The following is a 24,778-nucleotide window of genomic DNA, read 5'->3' on the forward strand; positions in this document are numbered from 1 at the left end:
GACATGGGAATCGTTTCCAATGTATTTTTTCCCTCTGAACGCGTACTCGGATTCTAACATGGACTAACATGGCAGAATTTTGAAAAAAGTGGGGGTAAGACCCAAAAAAACATTTTCTTGACTTATTTTCGACATGGGAGTCGTTTCCAATGTATTTTTACCCTCTGAACACGATTGCAGCTTTTAAAATTGCCTAACACGTCAGTATTTTGAGAAAAGTGGTGGTAAACACCCTAAAAGAACGTATTATTATTATTTTCAAAACTAAACTTCTTCAAAAATCTCAAATTCTGGAAAAAACAATAATTCTTCTAACCTTTAATTTTCCTAAATAGAATTTTTTCGTAATTTTAATCCCTCTTCTTCCCTTAAAGAAAAGAAGGAGTAAGAGAGAGAGAGAGAAAAAAAGAGATTTGCCCACGATTTTCGATATCGTTTCCCTTTTGTCACGGAGTTAAGAACGAAAAAGCAAAAAGAAAAAAAAGAAGAATAAAACAAAAAATAAATGTGTGAGGAGCGTTAAATAATTATTAATGACTCGATGGTGAAAATGTGACTTGAATCGTGTTGACACTGCATTGTAACCCTTAGACAATGGTCTGCGACGTCATAGACGACAATGTCGTCGTCGTCGTTGGTTTTCGTTGTCGCCGTCGTCGTCAGTGCCAAAAGGTCCCATAATTAATAACTTGGAATTGATTAAGGTGTCAGATAAGTCTATGGACCTCCAGAAACGTGCTTTCTCTCTCTCTCTCGCTCTCTCGCTCTCTCTTCGTCTCTATCATGATCCGCTTTCCAGAGTTAGCCGCGCGCTGTACGATATGATTAATAATTTCAAGATAACACGCTCATACGACCCTCTTCTCTTTCTCTCTCACTTACCGACACTTGCCCCCCTCTCTCTATCTTTCCCTCATCACAACCACCAAGAGTGGCCGATTTGCGGCCCCACTTACGGTTTCATAAATGACTAATTATTCTCACCGGGTCGCAAACGACGCGTCCACTCTATAGTACAATCTAATCCCAAAATTTCAAATCCCTCTTAAAATACATCTATATATAGTGGACGCTAACGTAACCCTTGAGTTTCTACCCCCACTTTACCCCTTTCCCCTATTACCCCTTTTTTACCCCCTTTTTTTAAATATTTTTTTTACCCCCTTTAATCACCACTTTTTTTCAATTCTCACTTTTTCCCAGCGCCTAAAAAATATTTTAATTCACTCTAAAAATTATTAGGTACTCAAAAAAATGTTCTATTACATTTTTCAGGCTTCGGATCGACTTTAACGAACAAAAAAAGTCGCTTTAGTCGATTAAAAATAGAAAAAAAGTCGTTTATTTAATTTAGTGTTGGTCACAAATATTTTATTTTCTATTTCCCTGATTCTTCACTGATTTCTAAATTCAATTAGTCAAAACTTGTATAATTTTGCCAAATAAAATATTTAAATACTTCTTATTTCTTTTTTCAGCAGGAAACAAAATTTAAAAATTTAAAATTCTGAAATTTAATAATTTCTAAAAATTAAAACTTTAGAGTTTAAAAAAAAAAATACAAACATTCAATTATTTTCTACAATTTTTAACTAAACTTCATTCCTAATTCAATTATCTATATTACTTTTTAATATTTTTCCGAAAATTCTTCAAGAATTCAATTATTTAAATACAAAAATTCAATTTTTTATAATAATATATTCAAAATATAATATTCATATTATTCAAAAATTTTAATAAATAAATTCGTAAAATTAACTTTTTAAAAATATTTCTAAATAATTTTTGAAAGACGCAATAGTTTTACAATTATATAACAATTAAAAATTTTTTTTTAAAAATTGAAATTTGTTAAAATCTTTTTAAAAAATAATTTAAATTCACTAAAATCTTTGAAAAATAATTAAAATTTACAATGAATTTTAATTAAATTCTTTAAAATAATTAAATTTAGATAAAAATTTTATTAAAATTTCTGGAAATAATTAAATTTTGCAAAGAGTTTTATTAAAATTATAGAAATTAGAATTTTAATAAAATTTCTGAAAATAATTAAATTTTGCAAAGAGTTTTTTTTTTAAATTATAGATGAATTAGAATTTAAATAAAATTCCAGAAAAAATTGAATTTTGCAGAGTTTTAATAAAATTCATGAAAATAATTGAATTTTTCAATAAATTTTTTAAAAATTCCGGAAAATTGAATTTAGCAATATATTTTTTAAAAATTCCCAAAACATGGAATTTAGACATAAATTTTATTAAAATTCATGAAAATAATTGAATTTTCCAACGAATTTTAATAAAATTCCCTAAAATAATTAAATTTTGCAAAAAATTTTATTAAACAAATAAATAATAATAATAAATCGCCTTCTTCATGTTTTGTTATAATTTAAATTACCATGAAATTTTTCAAAAAAAATAATAAATTTAATTATTTACAAAAATCCTAATAAAATCCTTCGCAAGAATTCAATTGTTTTTAAAAAGTTGTAAATTTTCTTAAAAAAATGTCAATTATTTGAAAAAATTGTAATAAAATTCGTTGCAATAATTCAATTATTTTCAAAAAAAAAAATAAATAAATAAATCGATTATTCGGTACCTAATTTATTTTTAATCAATTTTTATTAGAAAATTCTAGAAAAATTCAATTATTTAAATAAAAATAAAATGCAAATAAATAATTTATTGAATAATTGAATGTTTGTTAAAATTGAATTCTCATAAAGAATTTTATCAACAAATTTTTAAATAATTCAATTCTTTTGACAAATTTTAATAAAATTTTTAAGAATAATTACATTTTTCGAGGAATTTGATTAAAATATTGTATCAAAAATTAATTAAAATCCTGCAATGAGTTTTATTATTTATGAAAATAATTAAAAAATTTTCCCAAAAATGTTATTAAAATTTTTCTAAAATAATTGAATTTCGGTGAAGAATTTTATTATATTTCTAAAAATAATTGAATTCTTAAAACGAACTTTGTTAAATTTTTTTTAAATAATTGGATTCATGCGACGAATTTTATAAAAATCTTTTTCAATAATTGAATTTCTGCGAAAAATTTTATTACTTTTGAAAATAATTGAATTTCTGGAATTTTTTTTGATTCTTTTATATTTTCTCTTCGATTTTTCTAAAATAATTTTGGTTTATTTTTGGTTAACTTTCCAAGTCAAAGGATATTTTATGGTTTTGTTTTGGTTTTCTTTCCTTCTTTTTCTCTTTGGTTCATTTATTAATTTTATTCTGCTTTTGTTAATTTATTTTTTTCCAAATCTTATGGTTTCTTTTTGGTTTATTGTAAAATATTTTGTTTTGGTTTCGTTTTGGTTCCTTTGACATTATTTGTCACTTTGTTGGCTAACTTATATTTTCTCTTCAATTTTTTCTACAAAATTATTTTGGTTTATTTTTGGTTTTCTCTGTTTTTTGTTTCTTTTTGGTTCGTTGATTAATTTTATTCTGCTGTTGTTTATGTATTTTTTCCAAATCTTATGGTTTCTTTTTGGTTCATTAAAAATATTTTTTTTTTTTGGTTTACTTTGGTTTCTTTAACATTATTTGGTTGTTTTTGGTTATTTCCATTTTTTTTTATTTTTTTTTTAAGTTTGTTTACGTCTTTTATACATTTTACCCAATTTTTCTAAAAATTTTTTTATTTTTTGGTTTATTATTGGTTTTTAGTCATTTTTTAAAAATTCTTTTCTTAATTTTTTGTTTGTTTCAAAATTAAATTATTCTAATTTGATAATACGATCTTTCAATGTATATATAAAGGAAAAGAAAAGAAGAAAAAAAATAAGTGAGAGTGGAATGGAAAAAGATGGTTTGGGGTGTAAAGTTCTTTAATATTTTCTCTCTCACCTCTTTTCTTGAGAAAACAAATGATCTCAAGAATGGCAAATTCGTCGCGACAAAGTCCTTTCGTATAGGCCAATCTGTCAACGTCATTCCAATGGATTTCCGAAAGGATTAGACATTTGCATAGACGATCGCTCAACTTCGGTCCTCGGCTTTTCTCCTTTTATTTATATCGAGAGATGCCAACGAAAACGTCAACGTCAACGCGTCTCGAAACTAAGGTCTGTGTCGTTAAACGATTACTATCCTCAATGCTAATCAAAATAATGACGCGAGAAATTACATCGCGCGTATTCGATTAACAAAATTGCCAATTTAATTTCCACCCCAGAAATATTTTAAATAAACCAAAAAGAAACCATAAAATTTGCAAAAAAATAAATAAACAAAAGCAGAATAAAATTAATAAAATTAATCCAAAGAGAAACAAAATAGAGAGAAAACCAAAAATAAACCAAAATAATTTTAAAACCAAAAAAATGCCCTTTGACTTAAAAAGTTAATCAAAAATAAACCAAATTAATTTTAGAACCTATAGAAAACCAAAAAATACCTTTTGACTTGGAAAGTTAACCAAAAATAAACCAAAATAATTTTAGAACCAAAATAAAACCAAAAAATATCTTTCTGACTTTGAAAGATAACCAAAAATAAACCAAAATTATTTTAGAAAAATCGGAGAGAAAATATAAAGGACCCAAAAAAATAGCAAACAATGTTAAAAAAAACCAAAAAAAAACCAAAAAAAAAAATTTTTAATAAACCAGAAAGAATCATAAGATTTGGAAAAAATAAATAAACAAAAGCAGATTACAATAAAATTAATCAAGAAACCAAAGAGAAATAAAAAAGAGAGAAAACCAAAAATAAACCCAAAAAAGAAGGAAAATTGAAAATAAACCCAAAAATAAACCAAAATATTTTTGGTAAAAAAAATTGAAGATTAAATATAAGGAAGCCAAAAAAAAGTGACAAATAATGTCAAAGGAACCAAAACGAAACCAAAATCAAATATTTTACAATAAACCAAAAAAAAAATATTTAGTAAAAAAATCAAAAATAAGACAAAATAATTTTTTTTGTAATACAAATAAATAATAAAAATAAATTTAAAAAAATTTTAAAAAACCAAAAATGTAATAATTAATAAACTCTCGGGAGGAAAGAAAAGTTACTACAAAAAATACGCTTTTAAAAAGATAAAAATATGTTTGTTTTCTGCCCATTTTCTTCACTCTTCTATATATGTATATATATTTTAAGAGAGAAATGAGAGAAGAGAAAAGGAGTTTGAAAAATTAATCACGGGTTACTCGTACAAAAGAGTGTCGCTAAGACAAAAGCCATTGGCTGGAAAAATATTTTCACACTATACCCGCGTTTAACTATATAAAGACGATAACAAATCGCTCGAAAAATTTTTTTCCGATTAAGAAAAAAAAAATGTTTGAAACAGAAAATTAATTTTATTATTATTAATATTATTATTTATTACTAGCCAAACTATCCGCGAGCAAGCGCGCGGGAATGTTGTATGGGGCTGCTTATTTTAAACAATTTAAAAAATTTTAAAGAAATAATTATTATAACCTAACAAAGAGATTTAACTAACTAAAATTTAAATAATTTCACTCAATGGTCTCAATTTAAATAGAATTTACATTACTAGACTTAAACTATGGCTAGAACAATTACAATTAGTATCTGGGTCATCTTTTGCATTGCTTATTTTATAAAGCCATTTTAAATTAAATACTTTTTAAAGAAATAATAATTATTACACAATGAAAAAAGTTTTACTTGAAATAGCGATAAGTTTCTCTAGAATAACGAAAGTATTAATTGAAGCACTGAATAATTTCGCTACTAAAGTGAAATCTGTAGTTCATCCAGCTAAATATGTTTTGCCGTGCATAACGAAAAAAGAATTAAATTAACATCAGATTTTCTACATTCAAAAAAAACGAATTCAAATAGAAATTAATCATTTTACAACTTAACCAAATTCACCCCAGAAATCACTGAATTCGATAATTTAGAAGAAAGTCAGACAAAAGCAGGGTTCCTACAGAATCTGGAAATCATGGAAATCATGGAAATGGTATGGAATTTTTAAAAGGCTTCTGGAAATCAGGGAAATCATGGAAAAGGCCTGGAGTTTTTAAAAGTTTCTAAATTTTTTCAGTTTTCCATTTTTTCTCTTAAATAAAAATTCAAATAATAATTAAGCTAAATGGTATAAAAGAGAAAAAAAATGTTGAATTTTAAGAAATTCAATTTTTCGGATTTTTGATAATTTTTAATAATTTTTGATAATTTTAGATTTTTTACTAAAGAGTCGAGACAATTTAATAAGTAAAGTATTTTCCAAAAGCACAAAAATAATGAAGCTAAATCCCATAAAAGAGAAGAAAAAATGTTGAATTTTAAGAAATTTGGATTTTTGAATTTTTTCGAATTTTTGATAATTTTAGATTTTTTACCAAAGAGTCGAGACTATTAAATAAGTAAAGTATTTTCCAAAAGCACAAAAATAATGAAGCTTAATCCCATAAAAGAGAAGAAAAAATGTTGAATTTTAAGAAAATCGGATTTTTGAATTTTTTCGAATTTTTGATAATTTTAGATTTTTTACCAAAGAGTCGAGACTATTAAATAAGTAAAGTATTTTCCAAAAGCACAAAAATAATGAAGCTTAATCCCATAAAAGAGAAGAAAAAATGTTGAATTTTAAGAAATTCGGATTTTTGAATTTTTTCGAATTTTCGATAATTTTAGATTTTTTACCAAAGAGTCGAGACTATTAAATAAGTAAAGTATTTTCCAAAAGCACAAAAATAATGAAGCTAAATCCCATAAAAGAGAGGAAAAAATGTTGAATTTTAAGAAAAACGGATTTTTGAATTTTTTCGAATTTTTGATAATTTTAGATTTTTTACCAAAGAGTCGAGACTATTAAATAAGTAAAGTATTTTCCAAAAGCACAAAAATAATGAAGCTTAATCCCATAAAAGAGAAGAAAAAATGTTGAATTTTAAGAAATTCGGATTTTTGAATTTTTTCGAATTTTCGATAATTTTAGATTTTTTACCAAAGAGTCGAGACTATTAAATAAGTAAAGTATTTTCCAAAAGCACAGAAATAATGAAGCTTAATCCCATAAAAGAGAAGAAAAAATGTTGAATTCTAAGAAATTTGGATTTTTGAATTTTTTCGAATTTTTGATAATTTTAGATTTTTTACCAAAGAGTCGAGACAATTTAATAAGTAAAGTATTTTCCAAAAGCACAAAAATAATGAAGCTAAATCCCATAAAAGAGAAGAAAAAATGTTGAATTTTAAGAAAATCGGATTTTTGAATTTTTGATAATTTTCGATAATTTTAGATTTTTTACCAAAGAGTCGAGACAATTTAATAAGTAAAGTATTTTCCAAAAGCACAAAAATAATGAAGCTTAATCCCATAAAAGAGAAGAAAAAATGTTGAATTTTAAGAAAATCGGATTTTTGAATTTTTTCGAATTTTTGATAATTTTAGATTTTTTACCAAAGAGTTGAGACTATTAAATAAGTAAAGTATTTTCCAAAAGCACAAAAATAATGAAGCTAAATCCCATAAAAGAGAAGAAAAAATGTTGAATTTTAAGAAATTTGGATTTTTGAATTTTTTCGAATTTTTGATAATTTTAGATTTTTTACCAAAGAGTCGAGACTATTAAATAAGTAAAGTATTTTCCAAAAGCACAAAAATAATGAAGCTTAATCCTATAAAAGAGAAGAAAAAATGTTGAATTTTAAGAAAATCGGATTTTTGAATTTTTTCGAATTTTTGATAATTTTAGATTTTTTACCAAAGGGTCGAGACTATTAAATAAGTAAAGTATTTTCCAAAAGCACAAAAATAATGAAGCTAAATCCCATAAAAGAGAGGAAAAAATGTTGAATTTTAAGAAAAACGGATTTTTGAATTTTTTCGAATTTTTGATAATTTTAGATTTTTTACCAAAGAGTCGAGACTATTAAATAAGTAAAGTATTTTCCAAAAGCACAAAAATAATGAAGCTTAATCCCATAAAAGAGAAGAAAAAATGTTGAATTTTAAGAAAATCGGATTTTTGAATTTTTTCGAATTTTTGATAATTTTAGATTTTTTACCAAAGAGTCGAGACTATTAAATAAGTAAAGTATTTTCCAAAAGCACAAAAATAATGAAGCTTAATCCCATAAAAGAGAGGAAAAAATGTTGAATTTTAAGAAAAACGGATTTTTGAATTTTTTCGAATTTTTGATAATTTTAGATTTTTTACCAAAGAGTCGAGACTATTAAATAAGTAAAGTATTTTCCAAAAGCACAAAAATAATGAAGCTAAATCCCATAAAAGAGAAGAAAAAATGTTGAATTTTAAGAAAATCGGATTTTTGAATTTTTGATAATTTTCGATAATTTTAGATTTTTTACCAAAGAGTCGAGACAATTTAATAAGTAAAGTATTTTCAAAAACACAAAAATAATGAAGCTAAATCCCATAAAAGAGAAGAAAAAATGTTGAATTTTAAGAAAATCGGATTTTTGAATTTTTTCGAATTTTTGATAATTTTAGATTTTTTACCAAAGAGTCGAGACTATTTAATAAGTAAAGTATTTTCCACATTAAAAAGTTTGACATTAAAAAATAAAAAATGCCAATACTTAACCCACAAAGTTTAATTTTCAAAACAAACAAATGAATGCAGATAATTTGCTAACGGAAAGGAACTTACGATTATTATAATGTATTATTATTTTTTTTTATTTGATAATAATTTGTGTAAATTATTAAAAATAGAATAAATAAATCTTAAATAAAATAATAATAAATCTCCTTTTGAAAAAGAAAATTTACTTTATTATTATTATTTATTATATTTATTATTATTATTTTTATTAAATCATTATAAATACAATAATTATCATAATTATATTTTCGACAATTAAAATTATTATAATTAACTAATTTAATTATAATTAAATTAATTATCAAAAAAAAGATGATAATAATAATTATATTTTTAATGCATAGTTAAAATTATTATAGTTCATTAACTTATTACAATTGAATTTGCTAATTTGTTTTTTTTTTTGGTTCTTAAATTGGAATAAATTAGAAAATTTCAGATCAGGATTTAAGAGTTGAACCGTTGTTAAAATTGTACGCGTGACATGACATTTTGTGTAATCCAAGTAAAAGGGTTGATCCTGATTTAGTCAGACGTCACATATGGTAAACACACGAGGATTAAGGTATAAAAGATTTTTTTCTGTCAATTTAAAAATGTAACACAAAGAAAAGCAAAAAAATAAAATATATGTAGAATAAGTTTACAATTCCTTCTTTTTCTGGGACAATTAAAAAATAATCGATGTAAAAACAAAAAATTAATTTTGGTAAAATTAAATTAAATTTAACCAAAGAAAAAACGATTTTTCTTTTAAAAGTAAAGAAAATAAACAAAAAAAGGTAAAGAAACCAAAAATCAACCACAAGCAAACCAAAGGATAAGGATAAAATAAAAAAAAAATTTTAATAAAATAAAAGGAAAAAAATAAAAAACAAGAAAATAAAATAAAATAAAAAAATAAAATGAAACGAAAAAAAACCAAAAACAGACCAAAAATAACTAGAAACAAACAGTACACCAAAAATAAACCAAAAGGTCCAAAAAAATTGTTTAAAGAACCAAAAATAAACCAATAAAAAAATAGAAGCCAAAAAAAGGTTAAGGGACCAAAAGCAAATAAAAAAAGGAAAAGGAATAAAAAAATAAACCTAAAAAAGGTAAAGGAACCAAAAGAAAATTAAAAAAGGAAAGGAACCCAAAATAAACCAAAAGAAACTAAACAAAAAATCATAAATTATGAATTATAAAACATAAAAAAGTAAAGGTACTACCAGAAAAAATTTTTAAGAACTAAAAAATAAACCAATAAAAAAATGGAAACCAAAAGTAAATCAAAAAAGGTAAAGGAACCAATAATAAACCCTAAAAATCATAAAGGAACTAAAAAAACCAAAAAAATGTAAACCAAAGTAAACCAAAAAAAGTAAAAAATAAACCAAATTAATCTTTCTTTCACCGAATAAAAAAATGAAGAAAAGAATGCAAAAAAAGACAAGATTATAATAAAAATAGTAAAGGTACCAAAAACAAACCAATGAAAAGGAAAAGAAACGAAAAATAAACCAAAAAAGAAGTAAAAAAGTGAAAAAAGTAAAAACAGTTATAAAACATTTTTTAAGTTAACCAAGAGAAAAGTAAAAAACCAAAACTAAACAAAAAATAAATGAACCAAAAATAAACCAAAACAAAGTTGAAGGAACCAAAAATAAACCAAAAAAAGATAAAGGAACCAAAAATAAACCAAAACGAAAGATAAAGGAACCAAAAATAACAAGAAAAAAATGTATAAACCAAAAATAAATCCAAAAAAGTATATAAAGAAACAAAAGTTAAACCAAAAACGAACCAAAAAAAATTTTGGTTTGTTTTTGGTTTAACTTTTGTTTCTTTACCAAAATTAAAAGTTAAACCAAACGTAAACAAAGTAAAAGTAAACCAAAAACGAACCAAAAAAAAATTTTGGTTCGTTTTTGGTTTACATTTGTTCCTTTATATACTTTTTTGAATTTATTTTTGGTTTATACATTTTTTTCTTATTTTTGGTTCCTCCATCTTTTTTTTTGGGTTTATTTTTGGTTCCTAAAAAAAAAGAAAATTTCAATAAGAGAAAAAAAAATTCTTTTTAAAATAGAAAATTAAAATTCCTCGTGATTCTTTTGTTCTTTTATTAGAAAAATGAAACCTAAAGTGAATATATAGCGATAGGTTAAAATAAAAGGGAGAGAGGATATCGCGCGCATTAACGAGCTTTTCCTAATTGTCAGAAAAAACTGGACCACACGATTAAGGTTGGGAAGACTCTCTCTCTCTCTCTCCTTCTCTCTCTCTTTATCTGTTGGCAAGGAACTAGGGAAAACTAATTGAAACCGCCTAACGACCTAGCAGCAAATGATACATCGACTCAGGAAAAGACCCTGTCTTAATAACGTTTCGTCTTATTTCCAGTTTGGTACGCGAACGGAAATGCAATTTAACCTTTTCTGGTTGAGAAAACTCACAATTGTCTCAAATTTAGTGATAACAATTATTCTCAAGCAGAGAGAGAGACAGAGATAATTTTCAAAAACGGTCAAAAATTCTAATCATTCGTTTAATTTTATTTTTTCTCTACTTTTTCTTTTATTTTCATTTTTTTTTCTTTTCCAGAACAAGAAGAAGAAAATTCTTTTTCTGGAAAAAGAAAAAATTAGTTTTTCGTTTTCACAAAAAGAAGAAAATTCTTTTTCTGGAAAAAGAAAAAATTAGTTTTTCCTTTTCACAAAAAGAAATAAAAAAGTAATTTTTGTTCTTTTCGCAAAGAGAAAAAGAATTTTTTCTTTAACAAATTAATTTTTCGAATTTTTATTATTATTTACGAATTTTCTTCTTTTTCAATTTTCAATTATTTTCGAACTATTTTTGAAGGTTTTTTTTACTAAAATTCTTTTTACTAAAATATTTGCAAATTTTTTATATTTGGAACCAATTTTCTTTCAAATTTTTTAATTAATTATTTTCAATTTCCGTTTCATCCCAAATTTTCCCAAAATTCGAATTTTTGATTTTTCGATTTTCAATTATTTCCGAACTATTTTCAAAGTTCGGAATTTTTTTCCACTAAAACATTTTTCAATTTCTTTTTGACATTTTGGACAAATTTTCTTTCAAGTTTCAAATTTTTTTAATTATTAATTAATTATTTGCATAAATTTTTGTAATTTCTTTGTAAATTTTCCAAAAATTCGACATTATTCCAAGAGAAAATCTCTTGGAAAATTTTGGCACTTTAATATTTATAGAATAAAAAATAGTCGATAGAAAAAAATGATTTTTATTGACTCACCGAATGAATGAATGCCAATTGTCCAAAAATTCCTTCTCGACAATGTAATAAATAATCGTTGGATCGGTGCACTTTTGAAGTTCATTCCTGTATTTTCCGTAGTATAAATTTCTCAATTCATTCTTTTGCTCTCGCGCCTTTACTTTGTCCTCCTCTTTTGATTTTTGAACAGTTTCGAAACTCGCCTGCAAGAAAAAAAGAAAAGAAAAGGAAAATTAAAATTTATTACAAAAAAGAACAAAATTAAAATTTATTACAAAAAAAAAGAAAAGTTAAAATTTATTACGAAAAAGAACAAAATTAAAATTTATTACAAAAAAAAAGAAAAATTGAAATTTATTACAAAAAAGAACAAATTAAAATTTTTTACAAACAAAAGTAATTCAAATTTATTACAAACAAAAACAAACCAAAAACAAAAATTTTTTCCTTAGTATTTTAAAATTTGAAAATAATTTCTACGTTACTTCATCAAAATTCGTATATTTCTTCTTTAAGAAATTCAAAAGAATTTTAATTTTTCCACAAGTGATTCAAATTTTTAGAATTTTACAAAATTTAGAAATAGAAATTTTATTTTATTACTGAACACATTTCCATTTTGTTCCCGGATTTTTGTTTAAAACAAAAAAAAATATGAATTTTCAATTTTAAAATATTTTCAATATTTTTATAATTAAAATTGTATTAAAAATAATTGAATTTTTGGGAAAAATTGTACTATTTATAAAAAATAATTTAATTTTTGGAAAAAATTTTACTATTTATAAAAAATAATTAAATTTTTGCAAAAAATTTTACAATTTACAAAAATAATTGAATTGTTTTGAAAGATTTATTAAAACTTTAGAAAATAATTAAATTTTTTGGAGAAATATTAAATATTTTTAAAAAATTGAATTCTCTCATGAAATTTTACAGAAAATAATTGAATTTTTTGCGAAAAATTTTATTAAAAATCATTAAACTAATTAAATTCCTGTCAAAAATGTTATAAATTATGAAAATAATTGAATTTCTGTGAAAAAATTTATAAAAATCTTTAAAATTATTTAATTCTTGTCAAAAATTTTATAAATTACCTATGAAAATAATTGAATTTTTGCGAAGAATTTTATTGAAATTCGTTAAAATAATTAAATTCTTGTCAAAGATTTTATAAATGATGAAAATATTTCAATTTTTTCGAAGAATTCAACTAAAATTTTTAGAAAGTAATTAAATTTTATCGAACAATTTAATTAAAATTGTTTAAAATAATTTAATTCTTGCAAATAATTTTATAATTTTTATGAAAATGATTTAAATCTTGCTAAAAATTTTTGAAAATAATTGAATTTTTTCTAGGAATTGAATTAAAATTGTATTAGAAAACATTTCAATTCTCAGAAGGATTTTAATTAAAATTTTTTTAAAACAATTGAATTTTTGCGAAAAATTTTATAGATTAATAATTGAATTTCTGCGAAGAATTTTATTAAAATTGTATTTAAAAATATTGAATTTTTACAAAAAATGTTGCTATTTATAAAAATAATTTAATAGTTTCAAAGAATTTATTAAAATTTAAGAAAATAATTGAATTCTTTTGAAGAATTTTATAACGAATATTAAGAAAAAAAAATTGAATTCTTTCGTGAAATTTTATTGAAAATAATTGAATTTTTGCAAAGATTTTACCATTTAAAAAAATAATTGAGTTTTTCGAAAGATTTATCAAAATTTTAGAAAATAATTTAATTCTTTCCTGAAATTTTATTAAAACTTTGTTGAAAATAATTGAATTCTTTCTATAAATTTAATAAGTCAATTTTTTAAATATTGGTTTTAAAATTATTCTTAAACGTATATTTGAAAATAAAAATTTTTGTAATTCACATAATAATGAAAATAACTAAATATCAAGTTGCACGCGCATAACTTTTGCTAGTAAATAAATAATTAAATAAAAAAAGAAGGAGATGTGGATATTGAAAAGAATAAATAAATAATTAAATAAAAAAGAACGAAATGTGGATATTAGAAGAAAAAAGAAAAGAAAAATCTTACCTCGCAAATATTGCAAGGATGCACTTGAATTGAAAATTCCCGCGCCTCGGGAAAATATTTTCGCAAAATGTCCCACGCCTCTTTTGGAATAACTTTCCTCGACGAGTCCGGCGTACGTAGACAATTGTGCTCGCACAATAAATCTTCATTAAAATTAAGAACGTCATTATCGTCGTCCTCCTCGATTCCTGGCTCCTCATTGCCATTTTGTTGATTCGATTGTATATTGAATTTCTCATTTAGTTCCTCGTTAAATTTTTCTGTCGCCAGCCTTCGCCAGTATTTCAAAGATTCCGCTCCCACAATATAGCAATTATCATCTCTGCAAGAGGAATCATCAAACAAATTAAACAATTGTCATCATTTTATTTATTTATTTACATTTTATTTTTTTTTTAAATTCTTTATTTATGATTTTTCATATTTTTGTTTTATTTAATATTTTTCAAAACTATAATTATCAATTTTTATTTTACAACTTCAATTATTTCTTTTTTTTTACCCAAATAAATAAAAACTTGAATTGATAAATTCAAAACAGAAAAAAATTGACAAAAATCAACAAAATTTAAAATAATTATTGTAAATTATAATTTAAATTCTATTTCAAATTATATTTTTCCCTTTTTTCAAATATATAAGAATTTCAGTTTTTATAATTAAAAAAGTGGGGAAAAGAAAATTAAAAAAATCCAACTGTCTGAATTAAATCAAAATTGGAAATCAAAATTGCTAATAAAAATTGAAAATAAGAATTGGAAATGAAAATTGAAAATAAGAATTGTAAATAAAAATTGAAAATAAGAATTGCAAATAAAAATTAAAAATAAGAATTATAAATAAAAATATAAAAAAAAGAAATTAAAAATTCAAATTCTAAATAAAAATTGAAATTAAAAATTATAAACCAAATTGCAAGAAAAAATTGAAAGTCAAAATTAAAAACCAAAATTACAAGAAAAAATTGAAAATCAAAATTGCTAATAAAAATTGAAAATAAGAGTTGGAAATAAAAATTGAAAATACAAATTGCAAATAAAAATTGAAAATAATAATTCTAAAAAAATAAAAAAAACAAATTGCAAATAATAACTGAAAATACGAATTGTAAACAAAAAATTGAAAAAATACAATAAATAATTAAAATAATTAAATAATAATTTTAAGTGTTTTTTTTTCTGCCCGACTCACGTGATTTTTAAGGCGCGAACCAATTCGCCAAGTTCCTTCGCGTCCTTCTCCAGCGAGACTTTAAATCTTTGCGAGGTGCATTTTCGTTCGACGCAAGGCCGACAAAGTGACATTTGATCGAGTCGAATGTCGCCGCCATAATTTTGATAGAGTAAATCCGCGGAATTTGTCGGAATACATTTTGCCTTATTCACTTTCGCCGGATCGAAATTGCCATGACAACATTGTAACGTTGTCACGTCAATTGACGAAATAATATTCGTTTGTGAATTGAGCCATTTTGTCAGCCATTCCGTTGGTATCCAAACATGCTCAAAATGTGAATCCTTATTTTGAATCATTTGATAAAAATCAATCACCAATTGCCGCTTAACATTGTGATCGCCAACAATTTTTCTCTGTTAACAAAAAAACAATTCAATATTATATTATTAAAAATGTGATAAAATTCATTGCAAAAATTTAATTATTCTGAAAAATTTTGATCAAATTCTTTATGAGAATTAAAATATTTTCTAATTTTCAAATTCCTCGACAAAATTCCATTATTTTTTTAAATTCTTCGCTGAAATATCATTATTTTTGACAAAATTTTGATTAAATTGTGTATAAGAATTGAAATATTTTCCAATATAATTTTTTATTAAAATTCCTCGACAAGAATTCCATCATTTTCGAAAATTCTAAGAAAATTTTTATCAGAAATTCAATTATTTTCATAATAAATCAAATCTTTGACAGAAATTTAATTGTTTTAAAGAAATAATAAAATTCTCCGCAGAAATTCAATTATTTTGATAATTTAGGAAATTTTTCACAAGAATATTATTATTTTAAAAAGAACTTTAATAAAATTTTTAGCAGAAATTCAATTGTTTTCTTAATTTGTAAAATTTTTGACAAGAATTACTTTAAAAAATTTTTATTGAATTCTTTATAAAAATTAAAATATTTTTTTTAATAGGTAAATTTTTTTATTATATTCTTCGAAAAAATCCAATTATTTTCGAGATTTTTAGCAAAATTTCAATTATTTCCATATTTTATAAAATTTTTTACAAGAATTTAATTACTTTAAAGAAATTTAATTAAATTTCTCCAAAAATGTAATTATTTTTTTTAATTTTAGTTAAATTCTTTGTAGAAATTCAAATATTTTCAATATTTATAAAATTTTTGACAAGAATTTATTTATTTTAAAGAATTTTATTGAAATTCTTCGCAGAAATTCAATTATTTTCATAATTTATAAAATTTTTGCCAAGGATTCAATTATTTTAAAGAATTTTAATAAAATTCTTCGCAAAAATTCAATTATTTTCATAATTTTTGACAAAAACAATTTTGATTGAATTCTTTCTGAAAATTGAAATATTTTTTTGATTACAATTTTTAATTCAATTCTTCGAAAAAATTCAATTATTTTCTAAAATTTTAGTTAAATTTCTTCGCAGAAATTCCATTATTTTCATAATTTATAAATTTTTTGACAAGAATTTAATTATTTTAAAGAATTTTAATAAAATCTTTCGCAAAAATTCAATTAATTTGAAAAAATTTTGATTAAAGTCCTGAAGAGAATTGAAATATTTTCTAATACAATTGTAATTAAATTTCTCAAAGAAAATCAATTATTTTCTTAGATTTTAGTTAAATTAGTGGCAGAAATTCAATTATTTTCATAATTTATAAAATTTTTGACAGCAATATAATTATTTTAAAGAATTTTAATAAAATTTGTCACAAGAAATTTTTAAAAATTTAATTATTCACTAATTTGCTAATTAATTATAATAATTTATTGTTTTCAAAAACTTTTATAAAATTCTTCACAGAAATTCAATTATTTTCATAATTTATAAAATTTTTTGCAAGAGTTTAATTACTTTAACAGTTTCTAATTAAATTCCTGGAAAAAATTCAATTATTTTTTAAAATTTTAGTTAAATTCTTCGAAGAAATTCAATTATTTTCATATTTTATAAATTTTTTGACAAAAATCTAATTATTTCAAAGAATTTTAATAAAATTCTTCGAAAAAATTCAATTATTTTTGTTAATTTTAATTATTTTAAACAATTTTGATTAAATTTCTCGATAAAATTGTATTGTTTTCTAAATTTTTAATTAAATTCTTCGCAGAAATTCAATTATTTTCTTAATTTACAAAATTTTTCACATTAATTTAATTATTTTGAAAATTTTTAAAAAGTTCTTCGTAAAAATTCAATTACTTGGAAAAATTTTGACTGAATTCTTTATGAGAATTAAAATATTTTTTAAAATACAATTTTAATTAAATTCCTCGAGAAAATTCAATTATTTTCAAAAATTTCAATTAAATTCGTCGCAGAAATTTAATTATTTTCATAATTAAACCAATTTTTCGCAGGAATTTAATTATTTTTAAGATTTTGAATACATTTCTATGCAAAAATTTTATTACTTCGAAAAGTTTTAATAAAATTCTTTAAAAAAAATTTAATTAAATACTTTGAAAAACTTTAATTTTTTTTCTAAATAATAAATTTCTTGGCAGAAATTTATTTATTTTGAAATATTTGATAAAATTCTTTATATAAGGATTTAATTATTCTTTATTCAATTTTATTAAAATTCTTATCAAGATTTCAATTTATTTACATAATTAAAAACATTTTTCGAAAGAATTGATTATTTTAATGAAATTTCTCGTAAGAATTAATGTATTTTCAAAGATTTTAATCAAATTTTTCGAAAGAAATTTAATTATTTTGAAAAATTTGATTGTTTTTTTTTTCTCGTAAACAAAAATTTTTCTTTACCTTCTGCTCTTGAGCGTCAATTGTTTTTAATTCGTAGTCGACATTTTCCGCTCGGAGAATTTCACGAATTTTTCTACTCACTCCCCATTCTTCAAACTCACGCTGCAAAAAAAGGAAAACAATTATTATTTTTATTACTTAGAGAGAAAAGAAATTTCTTTCTTTTTTTATTTATTTAATAATTTAATTTTTATTTTATTTATTAGGTCTAATTCTTACCCTCAAAATTATCAAAATAAACATAGATTAGAAAAATAAAGTAGAAAATTCCAAAGTTGATAATTTAAATGATTTAAATAAAATTAGAAAGAAATTTAAGTTTAAAATTTATATAAAATCAAATTTTTTAAAATTTAAAAGTAAAATTAAAATTAAAATTTACATAAAATCTAAAAATTTTTTATAATTAAATTTTAAAAATGTTTGAATTAATTAATAATATTTTGTCAAATTTGAAAATATTGTCAATTTGAAAAAATTCTCACATCCAATTGTCTTTCCGTCTCTTCTAAACTAATGTGTAAATGTGCAGCACCATTTAAAAGTTTACTTCCATTCGAAGTATCGGGAATTTCCTCGATAATTTCCATATCGCCATTACTGTTTCTTTGCTTCTTTAATGTCGTCATCTCCGTGTTTAATGTACTATTTGTCGTACTCTGTCCTTTCCTTTTTGTTCCCAATTGGTGGCATTTTTTATAAACAAGCATATAAGCGGCGTTCGAGAGATATTCGCCTTTTGCTCGCGGTTTCGTTGCCTTCGTATGTTCTGCAATTTCATTAAATTTATTATTTATTTATTTTTTCATTTATTTTCATATTCAAGATTGCCAGAAAAAACTTTCTTTTTTCCTGACATTTCCAAACAAAATTTTGACTTTTTCCCTGACCCTCAAGAATATTCTGCTTCACTCCAAAAATTATTAGATACTCAAAAAAATGTTCTATTACATTTATTTACAAATTTCTTCAAAAGTAAAGTTATTCGAAAACATCAATAACTTCTTTTTTTAAATAAATAATTAATCATTATTATTTTTCTATAGGAATTAAAGATTTCAAATCCAAACCTTTTGAAATTAAACAACTTATAAAAAAATGTAAAAAAAATTTAAAAATTAATTAATTAATTAATTAATTAAAAAATTATAAAAAATCACTCCGAGTCTTCGACTCGGAGCAATCGATTTCTTCACGTTTTATATAAAATTTAAAATGACAGAGTGATAAAATCATTATTTTATATTATAAGAATATTGCAACTATAAATTCAAATTTTCAAAGATTTTAATTTTTTAACCCTTTTCAAAATTCACTTATTTATAAAAATTCACGCTATGATGCTTTTAATATTCAATTATAATTTCAAATTTTAAGTGAAATTCATTTTTAATCAATTTTTATTAGAAAATTTTTCGAGAATTCAATTATTTAAATGCAAAGATAAATAATATATTAAATAATTGAATATTTCTTAAAATTAAATTTTTTTAAAAGAAATTTATAAAAAAATTCTAAAAATAATTGAATTCTTTCGGCGAATTTTAAAAAAATTATAAAGAATAAATGCTATTTTTTTATCAGTTTATGTAAAATTGTACATAAAAAATCATTTAAACTCTGCTATAAATATTGTTATTTATAAAAGTAATTTGATTCTTGCAACGAATTTTTTTAAAAAAATTGAAAATAATTGAAATCTGGGGAAGAATTTTATTAAAATTTTTTTTTAATAATTGAATTCATGTGAAAAGTTTTATTTTTGAAAAAAATTTGAATTCTTGGGAAGAATTTAATTAAAATTTCTTAAATAATTGAATTGCTTCAAAGAATTTTATTTTTTAAGAAAATAATTGAATTGTTTCGAAGATTTTTACAAACATTTTTGATTCAATGCAATTCAAATTAAATTTATTAAAAGAATTCAATTATTTTTAAAAATACTAAAATTCCTCCAAAGAATGCAATTATTTTCATAAATGAGAAAATTTTTTGCAGAAATTTTTATTATTTTCAATACAATTTTCATAAAATTTAGTGAAAGAATAAAATTATTTTGAATTCAATGTTTATAAAATTTATTGCACGAATTCAATTTTTTTTGAAAACTTTTAATAAAATTCTTCGCAAAAATTCAATTATTTAAAAAAAAAACAATAAAAATCTTCGTAGAAATTCAATTATTTTTAAAAAAATTAATAAAATCTTCACAGGAATTCTATTATTTTCAAAAATTATTAAAATTCTTAGCAATAATTCAATTATTTTCATAAATAATAACATTCTTCTGAAGAATTCAGTTATTTTCATAAATAATAAATTTGTTTTGCAAAAATTGAATTATTTTCAACAAAATTTTAATAAATCCTTCGAAAAAAATTCAATTGTTTTTTCAAATAGTAAAAATCTTTGCCAAAATTCAATTATTATCAATAAAATATCAGGAAAGAATTCCTGTGAAGAATATTTTATTTGTGAAAATAATTGAATTCCAGAGAAAAATATTATTATTTATGATATGAAATTAATTTCTTGTGAAGAATTTTATTCAAATTTTTTTCTAAATAATTGAATTCCCATAAAAAATGTATTATTTGTGAAAATAATTGAATTGAATAGGAAAATTTTATTAAAATTGCAATTTTATTAACTAAATCTTGTAAAGAATTTTATCAAAATGTTTTTAAATAATAGAATTTTTAAAAGAATTTTATTTAAATTTTGCGAAATAATTGAATTTCTCAGAACTATTTTTTTCTATTCTTTGAATATATTTGAATTCTTTCGATAAACTTCATTATTAAAAATTAAAAATAATTGAATTGGTGCGAAGAAATTTATAAAAAATTGGAAAGTAATTGAATTCCTGTGAAATTTTTATTAAAATTTCCTTTAAATAATTGAATTCTTTTGGAAAACTTTATTAAAATAGTAAATATTAAAAATAATTGAACTGAGGAAAATTTTTGAAAATAATTGAAATTTTGCCAAGAATTTAATTAATTTTTTTGAAAATAATTGAATTTCGGAGAAGAATTGTATTATTTATAAAAATAATTGAAATTTTGACGAGAATGTTTATAAATTTATGAAAATAATTGAATTTCTGTAATCAGTTGTTCTTAAAATTTCTATTTAAAATAAATTCATTAAAAATTGAAATTTTATAAAATTTTAAATTGAAATTTTTTGATTTCAAATACAATTTCAAATTCTTGTCAATTTTGATATCAAATTTACAAAAAGAAAATGGAGAAAAATGAAAAAAAAGAGAAGGAAAAAAAAGAGGAAAGATAAATCGATAAATAAAAAATATAAAATAAAAAATCGAAAAGAAAGAAAAGAAAAAAAGTAAAAAAGAAGAAGAAAGAAAAAAAATACTTTACCATTAATATCATCGCGGGAAATTTTCTCAACTTTCGCGTCATTATACTGATACCATTCGCCATTTGAATTGCAAATTGTCGCAGTGTAATGTCCAGAATGTGCGGAACTTCCTCTATGACTCAAAATTGCCACCAAATTGTAAACATGCGTATTTGCCGGACAATCGAGATATTGTGACATATCCAATTTATCAGGGAAGTAAATTGCCGTGTTAACTTTCTTCTTTTGACCGCTCAATCTAAAGACGAAAAATAAACGAAAAAATAATATATTATAATTTTATTTCGCCATGTAATTAATTTTTCCATAAAATAAAAAAATGGCTTTAAAGGGCCTTTGAGCCCGTATATTCATTAAATAAATAAATATTAAATAAATATATAAAAAAAACTTACCGATGAAAGACAAATCTCAACAAATGAATATTCAACACTTCCGGTAATGAATCCAAACGAATAAAACGTCTCGCGTCTTGTTTTGCATTACATCTCGCGCAGTGATATTGATTTGTGTCCGTTAATTGTTCCTCGCTTAAATATTTATTAATTGAGTCTTTCAACGATTGCGCCAATTGAAGATCCAATTCGTAAAATGTCGTCGTCGTTGGATATTCCGTGCCGCACGTTTTGCAACTAAAAAAAAGAGAAAAAATTTTCGTAGTATTAAGAATAGAAAATTGAAGAAGAAGAAAAAGAAAAAAGAAAAATGAATTTACCAATTGATATAACTCTGTTGACCCTGCGTTAAACTTCGCAATCGTTCCTTAGTTCCGTGATTCAATTTTGTCTCGACGAGATTTAAAAGAAGTTTGGCAAATTCCTGCGCATCTTGCTGTGTACACGTGTCCAATGATAATGTACAAAAAAAATTCAAAAGATCAACATTACGCTGATTGCCAAATTGTAGCATTGCAAATATATATTGTAATTGTCCAAGAACCGTCACCGGATGATAAAGTTGATTTGTCTCCTCGGCAACTTTTATTGCCGCCTTCTCCTCGGCGTCATCCTCCAAATTCCATTCGTAAATTATTCTCCTGTCAAATTTAAAAAAGAAAAAGTTAATAATTTATTTTTAAAAAGTGAATAAAAAATGAATAAAATTGAATTAAAAATTAAATTAAAAATAAATAAATTTAATTTTTCCATTTCTTTAGATTTTACACATTACGAAATTAATTCAAATCAAGTATATTTTTTGGAACAAGAAATTTAAATACAAAGCGAAACAAACAAAAGAAAAAAAATACAAAAGTTACAGATAGAAAATATATTCAAATAGAATAATTATTTTACAATTGGAAAGAAAATTAGTAAATACGAAAAAAATAAAGAAAAAGTACAAAAAAATTCGAAAATTTCAAAATAAATTCAAAAGGAATAAAATTTACTTATGATTTTAAAAAACTACAAAATTCCATCAAAAAAATTGAAAAAATATGAAATAAATTGAATTTTTCTTTTTATTTCACAAAAAGAATAAAAAAATATTTTAAAAAATGCGAACTATAAAATTCAAAAACTTTAAAAAATCTCGAAATAAATTCAAAAAGAATAAATTATTCTTTTTATTTTACAAAGAGAATAAAAATACAAAAAATCTAAAAAAAATTACAAAAATACAAACAAATAAAAAAATTTCGAATTAAATTTCAACAGAATAAATTTTGCTCTTTTATAAAAATATTGAGAAATTACGAATTAAAAATTGAAAATATTGAAAAATAGAAAAATCACAAAATAAATTCAAAAAGAATAAATTTTTCTTTATATTTTACAATAAAATTTTTTAAAAAATACAAAAAAATATGAATACATACAAAAAAAAGATAAGAATACAAAGAACTGTACTAAATTCAAAAAATAAAAAAATTAGGAATTAAAGCCAAAAAGAATAAATTTTTCTCTTTATTTTACAAAAAAAACAAAAAATTTTTTACTATTACAAAAATTAAAAAATTAAAAAATCACGAATTAAATTTAAAAAGAATAAATTTTTATTTTTATTTTACAAAACAATATGAAAAAATATGAAAAATTGCGAAAATTATGAAATAAATTTAAATTGACAAATTTTTTTTTATTTTATTTTACAAAAAAAAAACCAAAAAATTGTTTACTATTACAAAATTTAAAAAATTAAAAAATACAAAAAATTACGCAATAAATTCTAATATAATAGAAATTTTTATTTCTATTCCACCAAAAAAAAAAAATTTTAATATTAAAAAATACAAAAATTTTGTGATAAATTCAAATATAATAGAAATTTTTTTTCTATTCCACCAAAAAAAAATTTTAAATATTAAAAAATACAAAAATTTTACAATAAATTCAAATAGAATAGAAAATTTTATTAGTATTCCACAAAAAAAAATACAAAAAATATGAGAAAATACTAAATAAATTGAATTTTTCTTTTTATTTAACAAAAAAGAATAAAAAATATCAAAAAATGACAAATTACAAAATTAAAAAATAAAAAAGTCACGAAATAAATTAAATATAGAAATTTTTATTTTATCGAAAAAAATACAAATAATATGAAAATTACTAAATAAATTCAAATAGAATAAAGTTTTTCTTTTATTTTACAAAAAGAAAAATACAAAAAACATGAAAATATATGAAAAAATACGAAATAATTTAAATATATTTAATTTTTCTTTTTATTTTAGAATAAAAAAGAATAAAAAAATACCAAAAAAATAAAAAATTCCCAAAATAGATTAAAATAAAACAAATTTTTCGTTTTATTATGCAAAAAAAGTAAAAAGTACAAAAAAAATATTAAAAAAAGTCAAAAAAACATGAAAATTACTAAATAAATTTAAATAGAATAGAAATTTTAATTTTTAGAGTTTAAAAAAAAAAATATTTCCAAAAACAAAAATCTTTTTATTATTCATTTCCCTTTTTTGCCCTGATTTTATTACCTCATTTTCTCGTTGTGAAACCATAGTTGGAGTAAACTGTTGACGTAACAAGTGGCACCGAGATTATTCAAACCAACAGGTTGCGATGTATCGCGAAGATTTTCATTCAACGAATCCTCCAAAGGATCAAGTTTCGATTCATTCGAATTTAAATATTTGTCTTCGCCCAATCCCGTTAAACATTGTGGATTATTGCTACAATTTCGCCTGAGAAACAAGACCAAAAATTTTAATTTTCTTCAAGAATTCTCTCTTTTTTTCCGAGGAAAAAAACAAGTAAAACAACAACAAAAAATCAAGAAAAAGAACAAACAAATTTTTGGAAAACTTTCCAAAGAATAAAAGTTACTGTCAATCAAATTTGATTTTTTTTTCAATTTCTTTTCAATTTCACTCTGAATCTTTTCAATCCTCTGAATAAACTTGCGGTATTTTTATTTTATTTTTAAAAATTAAATTCACTTCGGAAGAGAAAATTTTGTTTCTTTAAATTTTATTTTTTTAAAGAATAACAATTTTCAAAAATACACAAAAAATAGAAATTGAAAGACCA

The 24,778-nt window shown here is 21.7% G+C and overlaps 1 protein-coding gene across 1 annotated transcript in view; it reads right to left on the reverse strand.

The window, feature by feature from the left end:
• The window catches only part of LOC122512664 (ubiquitin carboxyl-terminal hydrolase 48-like), a 166,042-nt gene that overhangs the window by 140,477 nt on the left and 787 nt on the right, over positions 1-24,778 (reverse strand). Inside the window, exons 3-11 of the mRNA XM_043628633.1 lie at positions 24,226-24,432; positions 22,006-22,326; positions 21,686-21,922; positions 21,290-21,528; positions 18,389-18,672; positions 17,904-18,005; positions 15,100-15,497; positions 13,909-14,230; positions 11,860-12,044 (exon numbers count right to left, since the gene is read on the reverse strand). Of these exons, the coding sequence (XP_043484568.1) occupies positions 11,860-12,044; positions 13,909-14,230; positions 15,100-15,497; positions 17,904-18,005; positions 18,389-18,672; positions 21,290-21,528; positions 21,686-21,922; positions 22,006-22,326; positions 24,226-24,432 (2,295 nt within the window). The remainder of the gene's footprint in view (positions 1-11,859; positions 12,045-13,908; positions 14,231-15,099; positions 15,498-17,903; positions 18,006-18,388; positions 18,673-21,289; positions 21,529-21,685; positions 21,923-22,005; positions 22,327-24,225; positions 24,433-24,778) is intronic.

The sequence above is a fragment of the Leptopilina heterotoma genome, unplaced genomic scaffold, assembly GCF_015476425.1.
Source record: "Leptopilina heterotoma isolate Lh14 unplaced genomic scaffold, ASM1547642v1 Lhet_123, whole genome shotgun sequence".
NCBI classification, from domain to species: Eukaryota; Metazoa; Arthropoda; class Insecta; order Hymenoptera; family Figitidae; genus Leptopilina; species Leptopilina heterotoma.